General features: G+C 37.5%; 1 protein-coding gene across 7 annotated transcripts in view; it reads left to right on the forward strand.

The window, feature by feature from the left end:
- Window positions 1–9,736: 9,736 nt before the first annotated feature.
- cacna1aa (calcium channel, voltage-dependent, P/Q type, alpha 1A subunit, a) overlaps window positions 9,737–24,092 on the forward strand; it is a 120,664-nt gene continuing 106,308 nt past the window's right edge. For 4 of the 7 annotated variants that reach the window (XM_051101011.1, XM_051101012.1, XM_051101013.1 and 1 more), the window contains exon 1: window positions 9,737–11,597. In XM_051101011.1, coding sequence (XP_050956968.1) covers window positions 11,327–11,597 — 271 coding nt within the window. In that variant the 5' untranslated portion in view covers window positions 9,737–11,326. The remainder of the gene's footprint in view (window positions 11,598–24,092) is intronic. The other 3 variants (XM_051101014.1, XM_051101020.1, XM_051101026.1) reach the window with 1 other exon arrangement.

Here is a 24,092-nt window from a genome sequence, read left to right on the forward strand (position 1 = left end):
AGTGGTAAAACGTAAGAGGAATTGTTCTTATACCAGCTTAAATAAATAGTGAAGTTGAAAAGTTTTTATCTGCTGTTTTTAAAATAAATTGTGAAATTTTGCAATAATACTTTGAAAAAGCAGAAACTGCAAATTATACTTGAAACCACCTTTTAGTCAATTTACTTTTTTTTTTTTTTTTTTTTTTTTTTTTTTTTTGGAGTTACAATTCATAGCATTAGAGAATGCAACTGTGAACACAATGGAAACAATGTTTTACCCTATTTTTGGTAATTTGGTATTTAAACTTACCCAACAAATAGATCCTCCATAGACGTACGTTAGAAAAAAGCAAAAACTTAAAAGCCACGGCTTAAAGGGATAGTTCACACAAAAATGAAAATTTTGTCAATAAGTACTCACCCTCATGTCGTTTCAAACCTGTAAGACCTTCGTTAATCTTCGGAACGCAAATTAAGATATTTTTGAAGAAATCTGAGAGCTTTCTGACCCTTCGTAGACAGCAAGGGTCCTTCCATGTTCAAGGCCCAGAAAGTTAGTAAGGACATTGTTAAAATAGTCCATGTGACATCAGTGGTTCAATCATAATTTTCTGAAGCTACAAGAATACTTTTTGTGTGCAAAGAAAACAAAAATAATGACTTTATTAAACAATTATTTTCCTCTGCGTCACCCTAACACCATTTTGGAGAGTATCACAACGCATACACGCACTTTCCTCTGCAAGTAAACAAAGCGTGGTGCACGCGTGTTCTACGTCAACAGCACCATGTGCGTTCTTTACATGCAGAGAAAAGCATGCGCATATGTTGTGATACTCTTTAAAATGGTGCAAGGGTGACGCAGAGATGAAGAATTGTTGAATAAAGTTGTAATTTTTTTTTTTTTTTTTTTGTGTGTACAAAAACTGTTCTTGTAGCTTTATAAAATTACAATTACTACCTTTCTGGGCCTTGAATGTGGAAAGACCCTTGTTGTTTTCAATTTCAATTTCAATTTATTTCTAAAGCACATTTAAAAACGGCCTTGGCCGACCAAAGTGCTGTACAAGTAAAAGGTTATTTGCACTAATAACAACAAAAACAGTTAAAACCAAACACTCATTATAAACAGAAAGCAACAGAAAACAAGTACTGACTTCAATTCAGACAAAGTGGAAGCCGATCTAATATAGAGTGGGAGCTTGTTCCACAGTGGGCCACTTCAAAAGCTCTGCTGCCCCTCGATTGAAGCCAGGTTCTGGGTATCTGAAGGAGGAGTTCACATTCAGATCTAAGGCCTCTGGTGGGAGAGTACGGGTGAAGAATCATTTAATGGTGCTAAATCATTTAATGATTCATACACCAATAATACAATTTTAAATTAAATTCTAAAATTAATCGGAAGACAGTGAAGAGATCTTAGAAGGGGGGTAGCATGATCAAATCACATCCTTCCCTCAGGAATCTTGGCGCAGCACTTTGAACAACCTGTAAGCGTGCCGTTTGGGACTTTTGAACATCCTTTAAAGAAGTGTCAATTCACAATGAAAAATCAACATTAGAGCTGAACATTTGCATACATACACATGCAGACAAACATAGCAATATATTTATCTCGCTTCATGAGAGGTCTGTCTGGCTGCCCTCCAAGCCTGTCCTCAAGAGCCTTTTCTCAGTGGGCTTTATGATTGACAGCAGCTGATCCAAAGAACACTGGAAATTGTTTAAGCCTCCAAGATTTAGACATTGCTCAATTGATTGTAATGTGAATACAGACTCATAAATGAGTTTGATTTCCTGCTGGAGAGGTACAAGGCATGAAGAGGGCACTTTGGGAACCCCTTGCAGAATCTGTGAAAATATGAATAATTTTAACAAAATAAGAGAGATCATACAAAATGCATGTTATTTTTTATTTAGTATTGTCCTGAGTAAGATAGTTTAACACAAAATATGTTTACATATAGTCCACAAGACAAAACAAATAGCTGAAATTAAAATAACCGCTAATACTGTGTGTGGTTACCTAGATGATCTACAACTGTTTTTTTGTTTGTTCGTTTTGTGATAGTTGTTCATGAGTCCCTTGTTTGTTCTGAACAGTTAAACTGAGCACTGCTCTTCAGAAAAATCCTTCAGGTCCTGCAGATTCTTCCATTTTTCAGCATCTGTTGCATATTTGAACCCTTTCCAGCAGTGACTGTATGATTTTGAGATCAATCTTTTCACACTGAGGACAACTGAGAGACTCAAACACAACTATTAAAAAAGGTTCAAACATTCAATGATGCTCCAAAACGCATTAGGAGCCAGGGGGTGAAAACTTTTTGAATCTGTAGATCAAGGCAAATTGTACTTAATTTGTCTTCCAGGAAACATGTAAGTATCTTCTGTTGCTTCTGAAGGGCAGTACTAAATGGAAAAAAAAAGAAAAGATATTTCAACAAAATAAGAAAAATGTGGACATCTTCATCCTATTCAAAAGTGTTCACCCACAAGAATACTTTTTGTGTGCAAAGAAAACAAAAATATCAACTTTATTCAACAATTTCACCTCTTCCGTGTTAGTCTTCGACATTCATTTACAAAGTACTACGATGCGGAGTTTTGACGTAGAACGTCCATCTGTCTTAGTTCACTGTTTGTATATTCTGGTTCAAAGTACAACTGGGCAAAAATTGCAAGTCATCCTCATTGTCGAAATCTTAAGATCTTACATGACTGTATTATGTACAGCATGCATCTTCCTCTGCTTGTAAACAATATGCAGCACATCCAGGTTCTGTGGATGCACTTCTCAGAAAGCTCTCGGATTTCATCAAAAATATCTTAATTTTTAATCTTAATAGGTTTTACAGGTTTGGAACGACATGAGGGTGAGTAATTAATGACAGAATTTTCACTCTTTAAGACGATGGAAATCACAGATGCAGAAATGTTTGGATCTGAGCGGAAAAGAGACACTCAAGTTAGGGAAGCAGAGCGAAAAGAAGGTATGACAGATGAGTGAAAGCATATATTGAGATGACAGTTCTATCCCTTTGTGAAGATGCTGGCCTACTTAAGATGTTTAGAGCAGTTTACACACATTTTTAGTCAATGTTCAATGTTGAAGACATTCAAATTTCTGTCTATTACTGGCCTTTTTGATAATTTGATGGTTTTTACTATTTATTTCTTGCAGCACGGATACATTAATTGCTTAATAGTTCCTTACAGATTGTCAGAATATTACATAAACATGTTAAAGAAATGGTCTGTTTGCTAATCTCCTATTAGTGCAGTTAATTAGACTGTCTGTATGTTAGTGGAAAGGTTAGAGGTACTGAAAGAGATGAATGGATGTTTTGTCAGGCATTGGGGCTTTTAATAATTCTACACTGTTTAAAAATGTATTGTACCTACATCAGGCTCTTCCCCAAATAAAACACTCCGCTCAGAGGACGATGGCCCACTTTACGCTCTCCCACAGTCTCGGTATCCCAGCTACGTATTCATCTTTGTCTCTTTTAAGCTGTGCCAAAGAGTGTCTATTATTTGTGTTTCATTTTGATAGTTTAAAATATTAAGTATATAAATAGAAACGAGCCTCTAAAGAAGCCCATAAACACATAAAGCAGTTGTGTGTTCAGCTCTCTTATTTTCTAGTATGTGTTTATTGTGACACACACTGACATACAGATGCGATATGTTGTGGTGCGGCCCATTCCACTGACCAGTAGGATTTATATCTGGAAGATAAGGTTAAATAAGGAGCAGAGAACCCGGTATACATGCTGTTTATGAATTATTCAATTTTATGAGTCACTGAGTTTAGCTTCTGCCGCAAACACACAGCAGCATTACTTCAGAATTCTTGATTGGCCCTGTGTGTGTGTGTTCACATTTTTACATCTCTTTATCACCATTATATGCAGTACACACATTCAAGCTAATGCATATGATATGTTGTTGCCTTTGTTTTGCAAGATTTACATGTGACAGTTTTATGGGTGCGCTGAACACTTGATTGAATTTTGATTGATTTGATGACAATTCTCTCACCACGTTTTCTCTGTCACAGAACAAATCATAATCTAAGAGACCAGAATTTACTCATAACTCAGTTTAGGTAAAATGTGCACTTCGTTTTGCCTTTGTAGAGCAGTGTAGTTTGACATCTTATTGACTTCTCTCTTTCTTTGGCTGGCTGTGTGCTTTCTGTGTGCTGCTGTGTTAGATTAGTGTGGCACGCTTTAATAATGCACTAAGGGAGGGGTGTTTCTGCTTGGCAGCAGGAGAGAGGCTCTGGCATTCAAAAGAAATCGCCTTGTGAACTCCAACTGTGTGACAAGGCGACACAACAGGACTACAGCACACATCGCAGCATCACCACACAAACTGCACTCATGACCAATACGTAAACATGCACAATATACAGAAACACTTAATGTTACACTTAATGGGATACAACTTTTTTCACTTTCATTATCTGCTAAATGGCAAAAAAAGTTTGTTGTGCCCGATAACGATAAGCAAAACCCTTCATTTGTGTTGTCTAAAATGTGTGGATGTTTTAAAATAATAAAATTCTTGTACTGAAGCAGCTGTCAGGATGATGAGCAGAATTTGTCTTGATCGGGGTTTTTATGGGGTAGGAGCTGCTAGGCTGTTTAGGACAGTCACTAAATGGGCGGATTTGATTTAGAAAGATAATGAGTCCTGGTTTGTTTTGTTTTTGTGGGTGTTCGATTACTTTACTGTAGAGATGCATTCTTTATATAGCATTTAATTTGCCTTTTTTTTCCCCTCTGTTCATAGTTTGATTAATGAATTTAGGCCACAGTTTAGAACTCTGACTTAACAGTTCTCAAGTTTGTTCACTTGGAATAATTATACAAATCATAAAACTAGCACATTACACATATAATTTAAAATCTGTCCACACACTGTTGTGCAACAACTGTAGTCTTAACACTTGGCTGGTATTAGTGGTAATTGCTTATTAAAGTTTGGGTAAGAATTTGTTGCACATACACCACTCTTGTTTTATTTATTTGGAATGCAAGTTTGGTATTGTAGAACCGAATTGTTTTAACATGAAGCAAGTGCTCTGCATGTTGTGAAAGATGTTTACTTTGTAGCTGTTACATGTTTATATTTTGTGTTATTTCATTATTAGCATAAAAAAAGTCAACTCTTTAAAAAAACAATATTTTAACATTATTTTTTGGTTGGATATCCGGCCATATGGGGTTAGTCGGCAATGAACAGGCAGATAAATCAGCTCTTCAGTTGGAAATAATAAAATGTAATATTCTAGTATCTGATGTAAAACCTAAATTGAATCTGTACATTAATAATAAATGGCAAATGGAATGGAATGAATGCAACAAACTATTTGAGGTGAATCCAGTAATAAATGAAAGAAGTAATTACTGTTTTGAAAATAGATACAACCAGGTTTATATACAAGATGTCCATTTGGACATTCAAGGCTCACTCATTCATATTTACTGAAAGGGGAAGAGAAACCTGTTTGACACTTGTGTAAGATTTTTTTGAGAATAAAACATATTTTAATAGAATGTCTGATTTTAAATGATAGACAATGTCTTTACTCAGATAATATATTAAAATACTTTTTTTTTTCAAAAGGCCTCCCCAGAAGAATTTTAGAATTTCTATCATTGATTAAATTGAAAGATTCTATCCACCTTTTTCTTCACGCTGAAGTAAGCCTATAGGTGAGACTTCCGGTTCATTAGCGGCTAGGAAATGCCGGGAAGAATAACAACGTGCAGTAAACGGTAAAACAGTTTGCACTACAAACCAATGTACTCGTAATTAAGATAATGCATTAAAATAATATAGCAAGACACCAATTCGTAATATCACGCCGCAAAATGATCTTTTTTGGACAGTTAAAAAAGCCAGATGCAAATGAGAGCGGAAGCAGACCCATAAAATTGACAAATGGCCGCGCCCACTTGTACGGGAAGAAAACGTTGGATATGGTTTTTATCTTGTTGTTACTTGTATTTTTTTGTATAGTGATTGCTTCTTAAGAAAATGTTATATTATTCTAAATGATGTATTTAAATGATACTGTTAATGTTGCCACGAATATTGCCATTGTTTCTAAAATGGCGTTAAATGTAATTAAATAATTACTTTGTTTGTTATTTGGTTAATCATAATTAACTTTATATTTAATTTAAGGATTCTGTTTTTAAAAACCCCAGTTTAGAATTAAGATCCATGGCCGTGTGCAGTGTTTCAGAACCATGGACAGCTGCCTTGGCACGGCGACCACTGTGTTGTTTCTGTCATTAGATCGGTGCTCTTGCCTAACTGAGCTTATAGATCCAACTTTGTTTAGGGGTTTGAGGTTACATTAATGCAACCGCCCAAACCAAAGGCTGAGGGTGGTTTAAATTGTACCAGTGCCAAACAGATACAGGTCTAATAGAATGAGGCTGTTACGTTTCAGTTGTGTTTTAAATATTGTTCGATTGTAAATTATTTAGAACGCATATTTTTGCTTTGCGCAAAAGGAACGCTTTCGAACAGATTTCGCGTACGTCTTAGTTATTAACCATATAGCATAGGCTAACATTAGGCTTGGATGCTTTAGTGTAACTGCAGTATTACTTTGTTGTAGATTTATAATCAGAAACAGGATGCAGCTCGAAAATTGCACAGAAATGACCGATAAAAGCCATAATGTATTATTCAGGCAGTGTGTGAGCCTTCTACACTCACTTGAGTGTCGCATAGTCTGATTATTCAGAGATATGCTACATGAGAAAATTGTCTGTCAGCCGCTGTTGATCTGTTGACTGAAGCCTAGAGGCTGGAGGCTGGTGCCTGTTTGAGCTCTTGACCTCGAGCTCTTCTGGACTGACGCTAAACGCATCACATACGGTTGATCACACGCGTGCTGGTTCAGATAGTGAACAGCTTGCTGCACAAGATCAAGGGATGAGCAGAGATCCAGTCGACATTTTTTCCCCTCAAGTTCACATTTTATTTTCGCAGCAGTAGCAGGCGTTGTGGTGTTTTTTGATTTGTTTCGGGGGGAATTTTAGCAGTAAGGTGGACAGGGATACAACTGATTAAAACTACAAATGGGAGAGAGACACTGTCCGCCTTACCACGACTCAGTGTCCACTTGTTTTAGACATTGGGATGGGACATTTACTAGGACCAGTACTGTATATCTTCTTCTGCTTACTGCTTCCTGTGATATCGGATGGGCACTGTTAAGGTCGCTCGGGTCTATTGATTTTTGCCGCGTCCTAAAGCATATTGCTCCTGCTTTGACTCTCAAACCCGTTTTCAAACACATCACATCGGCAATATCTTAAATCGGCGATGAATTCTATGTTCAAACTCTGCACTGTATCTATTGTGTTATCTAGTGATACTAATAGTATTATTACAACAGTCGTTGGAGGGACTAATTTTTACGAACTTGTAATCGTGGTTTTCCATTATGTTACACTTTATTATCATATATTTTACAGTAACACGTTTTAATATGTCAAATGTAGACATGTGCCGGTATAGATAATACCATAATGAATATGCATGATACTGTTATAATGGACACTTCAAAATACTGTGATTAATTATTTATTAGAAATTATTCAGATTTTCTGTATGCATTTTAATACTAACCTACTTTTCCCATCAGCTACAATTAAAATACACAACAAAGCTGTATGTTGCGTCAAAGAGTAATTCGCCTGCTCTGATGTAAACAAGCCCAATGTGGAGGAGAAGCGCATTGCGGAACGAGTGAAGGAAACGAGCTGAATGGAAAATGCACATTCACTCTCTGACAGCAGATGGCGCTAATGGGACAGCAGAAATACAGCTGTTACCCAATTTTTTTTTTTTAATCTTTATTTTAATTCATTATTTGACAGGGACAATAGCCAGTCAAAAATACCCTAGAATTAGCTACAAAGCTCAATTCCATCGGCTTTCCCTGGGCAGGTTACCCTGTAAAAAAACAAACAAACAAAAAAAAACAGCTGCGCTACTTTATCTTTCTGAACATACTCTTCTTTCTTTCAAACAGCCATTCAGATTTTTGTGATGTTATTCATCACAGCGCCAAATACTTAAATACCCAGACTTATTGGGCTATTTGTACCCTTTTTTAGACTTTCATCTGGACTACAGCATGCCCTATGTTTTAAAAATGTTTATTCTTTCTTTTTATTCTTTCTTCGTTTGGTCACATTTTACATTAATGCTCCATTAGTTAACATTAGCTAATTCATTGGTTAACATAAACTGCTAGTGAAAAATTCTTCCAAAGCATTTTTTTTTATCTTAGTTCATTTCAACATTTAATAACATGCTATTAAAACAAAAAATAAATGAATAAATAAGTGAATTATTCAATTGACCTGAGCTAACATGGACTAACATTTTTAGCAAAGAATAACTTCTGTAACAAATATAATTACTGCTCATGTAAAAGGAGTAGTTCACTTCCACAACAAAATATGCTCACCCCATTGTCATCCAAGATGTTCATGTCTTTCTTTCTTCAGTTGTAAAGAAATAATGTTTTTTGAGGAAAACATTTCAGAAATTATCTCCATATAGTGGACTTCTATGGTGCCCCCGAGTTTGTACTTCAAAAATGCTGTTTAAATGCAGCTTCAAATGGCGTTTAACGTTCTTTGCACGTTTACTTTGTAAACCCTGGGTCGCTATTTCTGCAGTGATGTAGGGCCATTTTGAAGTTGGAGGAGAAAATGAGATGGGAGTTTTTAAACATACCCTAATTGTATTGAACCGGAATGCACAGAGTACATGCAGAGCTAGACAAGACAAGGATTTGAGGTTAAAAAGTATATCATTTTTTATTTATTTTAGAAAATAGCCAATCGTTTTGCTAGATAAGACCCATATACCTCGACTGGGATCATTTAGAGCCTTTGAAGCTGCACTGAAACTGCATTTTGGAAGTTCAAACTAGCGGGCACCATAGACGTCCACTATATGGAGATAATTCCTGAAATGTTTTCCTCAAAAACATAAATTCTTTACAACTGAAGAAAGAAACACTTGAACATCCTGGATGACAATTTGGTGAGAACATTAGCTGTAAATTTTTGTTTTGATTAACTCCTTTAATGCATTAATTAAGGCTAACTAATGTGACCTTATTGTAAAGTGCTATTGTTCTTAATTCTTTTGCACTTTAATCTATTTGAAACATTTGTTTCCTTTATACATTTTTGTTTATTGCTTTAATTTAAAATGTTCAGTTCTTTTTGTTATGAGAAAAAAGTTATATCTGTTATGACAACTTTTTTTGCAACTTATTTCAATATCGTGATAATACCATATACCCTGATAGAAGCTTTAGCAATTATGGCAACATGAAAATTTGATACGGTCACATGCCTAAATGACACGATATATTAACATTAATTTGCTGGTACATAGACCTATAGTTCGAACCTGTTAAATATACCCCATGCATGTAATATCGTTACTGTATTTTTACGGCATTTTCCTGTAAGGTAAATTTCACAGGTGCAATTTTTTCTTTAGCGTAAATTTAATAAGCATTTTTTCACTACAGTTGAAAAAGGTCGGTGGGTTGGAGGAGAGGAGAGTTGTCAGCTGTACTGATGGGAAATCTCCGTCTATTAATTCCGAAATGTCTGCGTCTAAGAATAGCCTGTCGGTCCTCGCCCTGCGTGCCCTCGCAAAGCGGAGCCGTTCCCGAGAGACGCACGTTTGAATGCGCAGCTGTCTCCCAGCGCTCACATCCCGACCACTGGCACAAACAGTCCATAACCTGACAACGCGCTGTCAGTTTGTTACGTTCCGTTATCTCCAAAACTGCACAACCCCTCTGCGTCGTATAAACAAGCCGACGGTATTTTCATGCGGTAAAGGCAGGTGAGATGAAGCTGAGAACACATTCAGCAGAGACTGAAGCGTCGGTACAGGTACAGACCGGAGTTGGAAGAATAAATTAGTCAGTGGGGTGCGTGTGCCGTGCGTCATGTGCTGCAAGAAGAACTGGCCAGAGCGCTGAATTGATCAGTGGCTCATTATAGCTTAGCTTGCCAGCTGATCGGAGCTAACTGTTTCGTTCGGCTTGTGTTTCACAAGCTGATATCCTGCGAGCCCCCACCCCACATTCGTCCTCAACTGCCTCCTCCCCCTCTTTTTTTTCCTCAGGGGCGCTTGACGGAGAGTAACGAGGCTAACAGACAGCTCAACATTGGCAGAAATAAGGAATAGAGGGATCCGAGTGTTCTCACGAACGGATTGCCCTCACTCGGGGAAGATGAACAGATCCTACGCGGCCCAGAGCCCAGTGCAGGGGAACATAAGCGGCTATGGGAACCCGGAGATGTCGCCGTTGTCCCCTCGCGATTGATGCTTCTACTTTCTGTCACTGTGTGTCCCTTCATTGGATTTTATGACGGCTGGATTGGTTCTTTTGCACTGAAATGCCAGTAATGGCTCTGGCGAAAAGGATGACACCTTACCAGTGAGCACAAAAAAACAAAAAAAACAATCGATACTTGTGATGATCTGTTTTTGCATCCGAATAATCACCTGTGTCGTAAAGAAGAGGAAAACAGAATTAACATCGGATATCGCACATCTCTCTGTGGCTGAGATGCAAATACATGCGAGTAAACGTGAGCGCGAGGTGACCGAAGGCAGATTATAGCTACACCGTGCCAAATATTGCGGATGTTGCGAAATAAATAAATAATCAAAAAAATTTCCTATTTTTTCCCACGTTTTAAATAGATATGGATACTGTAATCATCGGAATTTACAGTTAAAACATTTTGTTTTAGATGTTTTCATTTTTGTTCACTTGGTTATCACACCTAGATCGTATAAATGATTGTAGCTATGATAATAACAACCTGAATTTTCAAGGAAAAGCACGGGAGAGAGACAGTTCTGGAAAATATGAGGATGGAGCCACAGAAAACGAGAGATTTGCCCAAGAATTACATAGCCGTGGAAATATGTTGATTTTGGACATAAAATGAGGTGATGATGGACCATTTTGTGTGCTGAAGTGGGCAACGAACCTGTGAACTACAGAATATAAGGCACGCTTTTTTTGTTCAATTTTTGTTTGTTTGTTTTTTGTTCGTTTTGTTTTTCGTTATTGCCTGAAATCAAACCATCAGCTCCTGGAGCGTAGCATCGCATATAAAAGCCATGAAGACAAATGTGTACTCCAGTTATACACGTATTAAGTTTTGAAGCAGATGGGATGTAATGTGGTGTGGTCGCGTTGAATATTCGCCCCCTTTTTTCCTGCTTCGTGAAGACTGGCATTTGGTGTCTATAGAATGGCTCGGTTCGGAGATGAGGTGCCGTCCAGGTATGGCGGAGGACCGGGACACGCTCAAGGGGGACCCGGCCGCGGCGGCAGCAGGCAGGGCGGCCCGCCGGGTGCTCAGCAGAGAATGTACAAGCAGTCAATGGCCCAGCGAGCCAGAACTATGGCCCTGTACAACCCTATACCGGTGCGGCAAAACTGCTTCACTGTCAACCGATCTCTGTTCATCTTCAGTGAGGACAACTTTGTGAGAAAATACGCCAAAAAGATCACCGAATGGCCATATCCTTTTAAAACCCCTCAGTGAGTACCCTGGGGTCTCCAGTTGCAGGTATGAGTGTGGCATATGTAAGGTCACCCGAAAATGTCTTAAAACACGATCTGAATGAGTCACGTTACTGCAGGTTAAATGTATGTAGGAAAACGCGCATTAGAACGTTTTCAGGCGTTTATTTGTCAAGTTATTTCGGTGGCAAGATGAATCGAGTCTATTTCTGGTGTGTGTTCGGTGTGTTACGTACGGGCGTGAGGTGAGCGGTGCTGTGTGACGATAGCGGGCGGCGCTGTGGCTCGCAGAGGCTTGCTGATGTCAGCATGTGCAGTCTCTCAGCTTGGTCTCATTCGAGAGAAAGCGATGGTGAAAAGGGGAGGTGAGGGGAGGGGGAAAGCCACCATTTCCCATATTCTAAGATGTCCTGGTGAATACGAGATATGTATGTGTACTTGCATCTTTCATAATGCACCTCTTGAGCCTCGTTTTTAATGACAAAAGGGCTTTGTGTGGAGAGAAATGGAAACTGTTAAAGCAATATCACAAGGCCGCAGGTAATCACAGCAGTGCTGGTGTTCAATACAGCGTGACTGAGCATGATATTGTTTTCATACATTAGCTTAGTGAACACGTAGCATACTTAAAACCAGAATCTTGCATTTCAGATAAAATTTGTCAAGGTACTTCATTGGTCTGGGGCAACACAAATCATTTAAAAAATACCAAGCAGCACACAGACCAAAAACTGGTCTGGAATGGCATATATGAGTGGAGCAGAGCAACATAGACTTGCAAAGCAACTAAAATCGCGTAGTGTTAGACTAAGAATCAACTTCTTAAATGTTAATAAATTATATTTTATATGTGTCCATGTGGGTGGTATTGACATGCGACCTGTGGCATCAGATGCATGTTCTGTGCCATTTATGATTCTGACAGCTCTTCACTCATTGGGTTATGGGATAATAAAATCTCTATAAACTGATAAACTGGATATATTCACCCTGTGTTATATAAATACTGTGAATTAGGACATAGTGCTCATTTAACATATGTGACCCTGGACCACAAAACTAGTCGTAAGTTGCAATAGCCAACAATACATTGTATGGGTCAAAGTTATTGATTTTTCTTTAATTTCTTTAATATTTTACTTAATATTAGGATTTTAAGTAAAGATCATGTTCCATGAACATATTTTGTACATTTCCTACCATAAATATGTCAACTTAATATTTGATTAGTAATATGCATTGCTAAGATCTTCATTTGGACAACTTTAAAGGGGATTTTCTCAATATGAATTTTATTTTTTTGCACCCTCAGATTCCTGGTTTTCAAATAGCTGTATCTCAGCCAAAATCAGTGGAAAGCTTGTTTATTCACCTTTCAGATGATGTATAAATCTGTATTTCAAAAAATTTGCTCTTATGACTAGTTTTGTAGTCCAGGGTCACATATAGTAAGGCATTGTTGTATAAAAACTGACTAATTTTTAAGAATGCTCTGTGTATGTAGGTGTGAGTTTTCCTGAAACATACACTGGGTATCCTCTGTGAAAGGCCCATTCATATTGGAAATAGGTACTGGGTTTGTTATATATATATTAAATAATATATTTTATGCATATATATATACATATATAAATGTATTTTTGACTTGGCATGTCCTAAAAAGACCATGTTTTGTCCTTGATAGTTCACTAAAGCTTCCACCGAAGACTTTTTGCTTATTGTTAAATCTGATTGGATGCCTGATGCCTTGAATGACAGAACAACCCAGTAAACATTAGCGTTTTATTTAAACAAATCTTTAGCTACAGAAAAAGCTGTAGCTAAAGCTCCCTGCTTTTTCTAATAGTCATCTTAGGATTTAAAATAATTACATGTGCGCAGAACTGCACCCAAACACACTTTTCTTTGACACTGTATTTTGATCTGTCAGAGCTTTCAGTGACCTTTAACCTTGCACTCGGCCTGAAAGCCACTCTTTCTAAAAGCCTCATTCTTCTGATCTCATGGAAACATTTAATGAGGTTTTGTGATCTGAGGTCCTTAACATAGGTGCTTTCTGCTTTATCAGAATTGTTTTTTAGATGCCCACAGTACAGCAGGCTTTTTTTAGTAGCTTTAGTAGCTGACCATGATTTGTATCTTACAGACATATCGATTAAGATTTTATGTATTGCAGAAGCCCAAGAGCGTGTCACATGTAGATTAGATGAAAAGACTCAGTTTAGGGTAGGCAAATATTGCATCCCTTCACATTTCACCTTCTGTACAAAGATAATGAAAGTCTAAAAAAACATTTGCGATGCCTACATTGTCTCGTTTATGGGCCGTCTCTCTCTGCGCTGTAAATGGAATGTAACCTTATAGCTGTGTTTTCTAATTTTAGTTTCATTGACGACTATGAAACTGCAGCCTGGAGTGCAGATACTGTATGCATATCTGTCTGAAGAGACCTTAACCATGCAGTCCAGTTTTAAGCCAGCTTAGTCAGGAAACATATTCGTACCTTTTGGTCTGGTTGAAGTAAGAGAAGCACATGAATGTTTTCAGCTACAAACAAGTTGATTAAACGTTCTGAATTCACCGTTAAACCACTCTAGTTTTCCACCAACGAATGACAGATAAGAACGAGAAATTAATAATATAAAAGACACTGTGCTATAAATAGATGAGTTGGAGAAGGCAGAAAGAGTGGTTGAGTGGACACCAGAGGGAGACAGACTGATAGAAAGAAGTTGTCGTGAGTCGTGAGCCCTTGCAGTTTTCTTCCATGTGTAGAGGCAGTGATCTACATTCAGTCTGCAGAATTTAAATTATTTATTCTCCTTTTCCTTTCTCTCTCAATTCCTCCTCCTCATTTTCAAACTAGTGTTTGCTTATAACCGGAGTACAGTTTGTATTCAATGATGATCAATGCCAGCGTTAGTATCAAGCTAGGTTTGTGTTAGCAGATGCTGACAATACCAAGTCTACCATTAGTGTTTCAGCATTTCAAAGAGTTATGGTACAATCTGGTATGTACACACAAACATACAAATTTTCTGACGTATCAAACCTCTTTTTTTCTTATCACAAGCATGTCTCATGCTCTCTCCTGTTCCGAGGTTCCTGTCATGCTAAAAATAACAGCGGCCGACTGAAAGAGCAGTTCTCAATGGCATGTTCTCCTTCTCTCCCGCCTTTCGGCCTCCTTGGAGTCAGTCCTCTGTTGTATGCATACAGATGGGCCACAGACAGGCATGGCTGTCTAACCGCATACTCCAGTGCCAGTTTGGAGGAGAAATGGGGAATGTAGTTTTCTAAGAGGGCTGCAGAGTGTCTTGAGAACAGGCTGCTTAGACCGCTGAATCTATATGCAGTATTTAGCGTGAGCATGTCAGTATTATGCGCTCAAATATTTTTCTTCTCTTGTCTATTCAGCAGAATCAGATGAATTATAAGCCACAGATTTAAAGTGGTTATGTATTATGTGCACTGGCTGGATTATAGTATTGATATTTCTAGGCAGTTCGTGTTTGCTCTTTCTAACACTTTTTAATACTTGCACAGATTGAACAGTACATTTTGAGTAATGTGTTAGTTCACAAAAAGCAAACTTTATTAATATTTTAAGTGTTATTTTCCAGGTTTAAGGTGCCAAACTTACAGCTGTAAAACACAAACAGAGTTAACAATGTTGTTCAACACTCACTGATGCTCCAGAAGGAAAACGATGCATTAAGAGCCGGGGGTGAAAACTTTTGAACAGAATGAAGATGTGTTCATTTTTCTTATTTTGCCTATGTATCATTTTTTTTTTTTATTTAGTACTGCCCTCCAGAAGCTACATAAAGTACTTACATGTTTCCCAAAAGAAAACATAAGTTAAATCTACCCTGATCTTCAAATTCTAAAAGTTTTCAACACCCGGCTCTTACTGCATTGTGTTTCCTTCTGAAGCATCAGTGAGCGTTTGAACCTTCTGTAATAGTTGCATTCGAGTCCCTCAGTTGTCCTCAGTGTGAAAAGATGGATCTCAAAATCATACAGTCATTGTTGGAAAATGATGAAAAAAATGCTGAAAAACCAAAGAATTTGTGGGACCTGAAGGATTTTTCTGAAGAACAGCGGGCAGTTTAACTGTTCAGGACAAACAAGGGACTCATGAACAACTATCACTAAACAAAAAAAGAAAAGGAAAAAAAAAAAAAACACAGCTGTGGATTTTTCAGGTAAAATATTAAGAATCAAGTTTATGTAAACTTTTGAACACTGTAATTTTTATAAATTCAACTATTATTTTCTCTTGTAGACTATATGTAAACATATTTCATGTGAAATATCTTATTCAGGTCACTACTACATAAAAAATAACATGCATTGTGTATGGTCCCTCTTATTTTGGTAAAATAATTAACATTTTGTAGATTCTGCAAGGTGTATGTAAACTGTTTACCTCAACTGTAGATGTGTGTTCTAATAGGGATTCTGATAATTGAAGAAGAAAGTCTTTAAAGAAAGAGAGTCTTTAAAAAGGTTAGAGACACTAACTAAAAAAAAAAAAAGATGGGAGGATGTCTGTGTAAATTATTTAGGATGGAGGCATAGTTAGATGCATACACCTAAATGCAAACATCCAGTATCAGAAGGCTACATTAAGCATACGGTTTTCAGTTAAACATTGGTTGATTTATTTATTTATTTATTTTTAAACACGCATCACATAATTGGAGTGCAGATACTGCCTAAATAGACACTTGAGCTCTTCTTCTCCCCTGGTTCACAGCATCACAACATGTTCCTGTTTGTCTCAACAGTGGGTATGATGGGATATGACTGGATGATAGGATTGTCCCGTCATCCTAGATCCTCTCCTCCATTTGGGTAGCAGGGAGTTAAATGTGTCATCCTAGATTCATTCACACAACTGTCACTGTCGTCTCTGCCACTCACTCCCTCTCTCACCCTCTCTTTCGCTCTCTGTTTATAGGCATGATTGTAAAAGATATAAATATTGGATTGGCAAAGGATTCAGATATTTACAGTGGACTTTTAATCAACTAATCTAATACATTCATGAGAACATTTGATCAAAAGTCATGGAAAATGCTGTCGGTTAATATGTGTGTGTCAAGGGCGTTTCCTCTGAGGAGGCAAGGGAGGCAGTGTCTCTTCAAAATATTGGATGAGGAAAAAAAATAGTCGTACAAAAATAAAACAATGCCATTATTACAAAATACAACATTAAAAAGTGTAGAAATTACTTCTACTTACTACCGACAGCAACACCAGCGGATAAAGTTACAACAGGGAGTCTCGCCTCCCCAGAGCCTGTTGAGTTTTAACCAACCCAGGCTCATGAAACTACATGCTTCTATATACATTTCTGCAACACCGCAATTATGTACCTTTCGCACGTTTCGTGGCAGTTTCAAAGTGAAATAGTGCCAGAGAATGGCACTAAAACATGTTTAATATGTGACAGTGGCATGTTTTTATTATGTTTGTACAGGTGTGTATTGCTGTTTTTATTGTTTTTTTGTTTAGTTAGTTATTAGTTATTCGTTTTTATTATGCTGCTTGAGGTACCTATTGCAGCTGTTCAGAATTCAAATATCTGGATGTGTTGTGATTGGTTAGCTGTCCCAGTGTGTTGTGATTCAGTACTGCCAAACCCCTTGCCAAAGCAGCAAGTTCTGTCTGCTTCGTTATAGTTAACTTAAGGATATATTAAGGAATAGTTGACGTCCTATCGCCAGCCTGCAAGATCACTGATACATGACATTATCATGCTAATTTATTTAATTATTTGCATACTTATATCGAACCGTTATAAGTGAAGCTACCTACACTAAATGATGAATAAATCTCTTACCACACCCTGCACACGTCTGCGGCTAGATACTACTCTGATGCGGCCACTCTAGTCAATGCTTGTGTTTATACCATTATGCGGCTCTCCACGCTGTGTGGCTAAAATTAGGCTAGTCTCCCATCTCGTCCCTCAAACCGTCGTTTCACGGGGTTCATACCGGAGCTCTTCATAATTTAGGTGATTTACTGATTTAGAAAACTCATGCATATAGTTATATATGTGATGACAACATTCAAAAATGTCAGTTTTCAAATCGCACAGGAGGTTAATATTGTTTTGAAGTCATAACATAATCTTCTGCAAGTAATTGTGTGAAAATTAGGCTTTATTAATCAAAACTCTGTACCTGTTTTACTGGTAGTTTTACTGTCTCTAGTGTTCATTTCAACAGGAAACTGCTGTGATTCGTACATATACATACGTTTTTCAGTTGCGCATAAATGTACATAGAGGAACATATTTCCAATTTGATTTTAACAGACACACTAAAGCGTGCTGTGAGTTTGGTGGGGGTAAATTGAGAATGAATAGGGGAAAGTCACGTGAGAGGAGGCAACGCCTTATTGGATATGACTGGTTATGTTCTTGGTTCATTTTATAAATTCCGCCTCTTGTGTTTGTGTTCATTCCACGTCTGCAAATCAGTCTAAATGAACAATATAATGGCGTTAAAGGGGTCATCGGATGCTAAGTTCACTTTTACGTGTTGTTTGAACATTAATGTGTGTATGTACAAATCTTCCCTATAATGATAAAAATTCATGCAGTGGTTTTTAATGAATCTGTAAAAATAATATTCCCTTTTTCAAATCGAGCCATTCTCAGATGCTGTCGTTGTGGCGTCACACCCACAGAGGCCGCTCCCACGATAGTTGATTGACATGAGCGTTTTACCTCAGATCAGCTGTAAGAGTCCACCCTTTTTGTTTCGATGCCGGAGCAGGGATGTAAGTTGGACAAGAATATCTCCGATTGAGCGACTGAGATGTTGTGTTGCTGGATCTAATAATGAACATAGTGGTCGTCATTTACTCCCGACATCTGAGCCGCTAAAGATGCAGTGGTTTACGTTTGTTTGTGAAGGGAATGCGCCTACCAATCTACATATATCCGTTTATATTCGCGCAAATCATTCATGATCCAGCTTCACTTACAGCTGAAGTGAGTATAAGGGTTTAATCTTTGCGATCGCCTTTCCTAATAATGTGCTAGTTAGCAAGTTTAGCGGCTAAACGCTAATAAAGTAAACAGGCTCGTCACTCCACAGAGAGAAGAGAGGGGCGGGGTGAGCAGAGCTCATTTGCATTTAAAGCAGACTGAACCAGAATGGGATGATTTTTGCAGAGCTGATTTTGACAAGGTAAAAAGGGTGTTGTTTTACACCGCCACTGAGAATTTTTAACCAAAGTATATTATAGACATGTTTTATTAAAACCCTAAAGATCATATCAACTTGTGGAAAATAGGCATCCGATGACCCCTTTAATGAGACTAATTTTGAAATGTAAGTAAACAACTAACACACTTAGATAAAACCACTTTGTTACATCAAAATAAGACTTAAAATGACATTAAAATACATGATCTGTGGGAGTTTTTAGTGAGTAATCAGCTTGGTGAAATTGAAAGTAAATCTCTGTATCTGTGACCCGTATTTACCGAACTTTGATGACTGACATGACCTGAAAAATTCAGAAATAGTTAAAAGTTAACTATTAAAAAGAATAGCTAAACATAAGTTCACAAATGTATTGTTTAAATTGTTACTTCCTTGACTTTTATTATTTTAATAAATGTAAAATGCTTAAAACACTAACTTGATGAGATTCATACATGACTTTATTAAATAGAATAGAAAAATATATATATATATATATATAGTTTGTCTTTTTTCTTTTCCGGACAGTGTAAATAATGTTTATCAAAAAAAAAAAATAAATAAAAAATATAAATATATATATATATATATATATATATATATATATATATGTATGTATGTGACTGGGAAATGAATTTACATTTGATTTAAAAAAAAAAAAAAAAAAAAAAAAAAAAAAAAAGAAAATCAGAACACCACTGCACAACAATGGTGTGTTATGTGTTACTCACATAAAGGCAGAAATGTGTATTGAGAAGGCGCGTGACAACATTTCTGAAAATTAAAGTGTCACATGAAATTTGAAATGGCATTCAAGTCACATTTTAGCATGAGACCTGTTCGCAAATTATAAGCGCACCGGTCTTGTTGTTTCAGCTAAGGAGTGTGTGTATATGTGCATGTTTGTTTTTGCCTTCCAGGCCTAATCTGGTGGTTTCATACCTCCTAATGTCTGGGTCTAAATGAGTGTAGTCATCCGTAATGTTGCAGCCCCACACTGCTCAGCTGCTGCTGCCGCAGACGAGGCTACAAAACCCAGTCGTTAACACACTCTCACTCGTCCACATTCACACAAGCCTGTAATCTAGAGAAATCTGGACCTCTTTCCTTTCTGCTTTTACTTTACCCTCATCTCGTGTAAGGACTGAGGTGTTCGAGCTTCAGAAAGTATAAAAGTTCCACTTCTGAAGTCTTCTGAAACCTTTGTTTGAGAAATAGACCATTTGTACCATTTTTATTATTAATATTTTATATAATGCATAAATTTGGTGCTTTGTTGATATGTACAGTATGTCCTTGTACAATGTAGCAGAGGTGTATAGTCAGTTTGTTATTGGCATTTCTTGCGTCTTAGGCTAGCATTGCACTTCACTACCCGCTCATGTTTTTCCTCTTTCTCTCTGGTTCTGTATCTTGTGTTCTAGTAGTGAATTATTCATTTTCTGTGGCTGGGTGGTATGTGTGTGTGATGCTGACTTGGGAGAAATCTATTTTGGGTGCAGAGTGAGGAAAAAAAGATGCGGTGGCTTGAATTTTCATGCTGGTGCTCGTGTCACGTGCTGCTACTGCTAATGCTGTTGCCATTGCTACACACCTTTACCTACTACCTTGTCTCTAGATACGCACGCAAACACACATATTACTGATAGCAACACCGTCTACGGTGCTGCTGTTTTACTAATTCTAGCACACAGAGAGACATAAATAGTATTGTTAGAATAAAGACCACTGTAGTCTCTGTAAACTGCTATAGCTTTTCAAATTCCAGTAAAATAAGTTGTTTATAAAAGCTTCATATTGTATTATATTATATGCACTACTGTTCAAACATCACAATATTTTGTAACATTATTAAATGTCTTTACTGTCACTTTCGATCAATTTAATGCATCCTTGCTGAATAAAAGTATAAAAACGAACCCTAAAAGTTAAACAGGTAGTATGTGTTATATGCAATTATTGCAGAATATTCTCTCTCTCTTTCGTAAATTAACATGTTTGAGTGATTATAAGTAGGCTGATATAGGAATTAAGTGGAATGTTCTATCTTGAACTTCCTGTAAAGCTAATTAGCCTCCCGCACTTTTCAGTCATACGTTTGTGCTGCTCAAACACACACACACACAAACGGTATCTGTGTTAATCCTGTCCTAACAGACTGATTTATGAGCACTAAGGGTATATAAAGGGTAAATGAGCGATTAGAGTGAAGGAAAGAGATGGAAAGTGTGTTAACTCTTGTGACTACAGACCTATCTTTCATAGCTGCATTAAGAGAGGGAAAAGCGCCGCTGTTTCTAGTTAATAAATTATTCAGGCTGCAGCGCCAGAATGCAAGAGATAGAATTAGAAAAGCAAACAGCCTGGGACCTTACAGCCAGATGAGGAAATCAATACATATTTACATTTCACTGGCTGGGCTTCTCGGGTCGCTCTGTAGAGCGCTTCGCCGTCTACTACGGCTAATTACCACACCAGTGATTCTCACACACATACACTCACTCACTGACTGATTGACATGCCCATTGAATCACTCATGTTCTGTATTAGTGGATTAGCGTGTAGTGTGTGTCTGATTGCTTCAACTCTTTCTGCTTCTGTCTAACCTAAAGTCTGATATGTCTTGTCAGCCATTTTGATAGCGCTACTTGTATAGGGTTTCGTAGATTGCAACTCTTCAATAAAAGCAATTAGTAGTGCGGAATGCTTGATGAGCCAAATTACTGTAAATCTTCTGCGCTGACTGCAAGGGAACATCTCTGGAATTCTAAAAGTATTAAATTAAAGGGATAGTTCACGCAAAAATTAAAATTCTGTTATTAATTACTCACCCTAATGTTGTTCCAGTCCCTTAAGACCTTCATTAATCTTTGGAAGACAAATTAAGATATTTTTGATGAAATCCGAGAGCTTTCTGACTCTGCATAGACAGCACCGCAACTGAAACTGTAATTTTACAAAGCTACGAGAATACTTTTTTCGTTCCAAGTGGTACTCGATCCCGGTGTTGTGCCCATTTTCGACCCCTGCCAAATTATTACCCCCTCTTGTTGAAATCGCTACCTGATTTGCCTAATCCTAACTACACCCCTAATCCTCCCCCCTTCCCCCTAAATCTACCAATACTAGTTGGGTAGTGATCTGGGTAGTGATTTGGCAGGGGTCAGAATTTGGCATAACACCGGGTCTCCGGCATAGGAGGCCAGCTGTGCAGGTAAACCTCACTCCCCTTGTCTCAAGAGGTGCATTAGTGACTGATTTAATCAAAAAAATCTTAATTTGTGTTCTGAAGATAACCAAAGGTCTTACAGGTTTGGAATGACATGAGGGTAAGTAATTAATCACAGAATTAAAATTTTTAGGTGCACTCTCCATTTAATGGGTTAGTTCACACAACAATCAAAATTAGCCCATTATTTATTCACCCTCTAGGTATCCTAGGTGAATATGACTTCCTTCTTTCAGACGAATCCAATCAGAGTAATATTAAAAATTGTTCTGGCTCTCCCAAGCTTTATAATGGTAATGGGTGGGTGTTTCTTTTTAACAGTCTAAAACAAGTCCAATAAACGCATCCATTCATAATAAAAAGTGCCTCACATCGGTGGTGAATAAAGGTCTCCTGTAGTGAAGTGATGTGTTTTTGTAAGAAAAATGTCCATATCTAAAAGGTAATAATCACTTTAATCTAGCTTGCGACTACTGTTGTACACAGAAGCCAGTCCAGGTGGATTATGTAAGACGTTGGCATTGCACATGCGCTGCTCAGAAGTGACGAACGTGAATGTGTAGAACCCGGTCGTGAATTAGAAGTAAAAAACAAAGAAAAATGTTGGAGGATTTTGATATAAGCCAAGAGGAGACTGGTTTTCCTTTGCTAAAGTAAGGAAACTTTGCTTCCTTTGCTCCTGTAAACAAATGTTGGTTTTCATGAGCTATGCATATATTCTGCGTCATCCACCTGGAGTGTATTTCGTGTACAACAGTTAGCGGAAGCTAATATGGATATTTTTCTTACAAACACACATTGATTCGATACAGGAGGCCTTTACTCACCCCCCCCGGAGCTGTGTGGAGCACTTATGGATGGATGCACTTTATTGGACTTGTTTTGGACTGCTGAAAAGAAACACACACATTGCCATTATAAAGCTTGGAAGTGCCAGGATAATTTTTAATATAACTCCAATTGGATTCATCTGAAAGAAGAAAGTCATATACACCTAGGTTGTCTGGAGTAAATAATGGGCTAATTTTAAATTAGTCAGCATGACATAAAATTCACTCATAATTGATATTATTGAAAAAAAAACAAAAAAACACTGACGTCGTATTTTTTTTTTTATCAGTACGTCTTAACTTGATATGGTGACAGACTTCTCTGGTGACGTATGCTGGACTACTCCAATCATTTTGTCTGCTTAAACCTGATCCTGCAAACTCACATTCGTCTGACTCATTTTTGAGTGTAATGCATACATCTCAAAATCCAATCAATAACCAATGTAGGTCCCTGCCTTACATTTTTTGCCTTTTTGATAATCTGTTACACTCACATGTACATTGACATAAAGAAGAAAAGATCTGCCAGAGCTTCTGTTTCATCCCAACTAGCCCAAAGCATTTAGCCATTTTGTACTAGCCTTTAAATTAAAGTACTGTAAGAAATGGCCTCCCTTCTTTTCATGAAAGATATTTTGCTGTTCATAATCATGTGATCTTTTGTGTAATGATGCTTAAAATATGAGATGTAGCAAAAAGGAGTGAATGTAGTGGTAGACCTTTAGACTTTTTCTTGCAAAATATGATGCACATCCTGAGTGTCAGGTTTACAAAACACAACAGTTCTATCCATCAGCTGTTGAAAAAATCATGAATAGATGTATTTCCAGTTTATTCTGACTTAGTTTACCAACACTTTTAAAACTGTTCAAAGCTCAATATCTGTGTCTCTCTTGTTTAATGCCTCCTTGTTTTTGTCCTCCATCTGAATCTTTTTGTCTTTTTGGTCCCGTTGCAGATTATATTCTTTTCCTTCACTCAGTCTTCTTGTCTCAACTTGTCTCTCCATCTTTCTCCATCCATCTCTCTGTGGAGCGGTGTGTCAGGGCAGCCGTGCTGACGGTGCAAACTGCACTTGGCTGAATGAAGATGGGCTGATGGAGGGAGATGATGAATGCACAGGTTCAGTGGGAGAGGTAGAGCGAGGGTGCAGCCGACTGAGGGGACAGGGCAGAGAGATGAAGGGATGGAGAATGAGAG

This window comes from Labeo rohita, chromosome 3 (genome assembly GCF_022985175.1).
Source record: "Labeo rohita strain BAU-BD-2019 chromosome 3, IGBB_LRoh.1.0, whole genome shotgun sequence".
Taxonomy (NCBI): domain Eukaryota; kingdom Metazoa; phylum Chordata; class Actinopteri; order Cypriniformes; family Cyprinidae; genus Labeo; species Labeo rohita.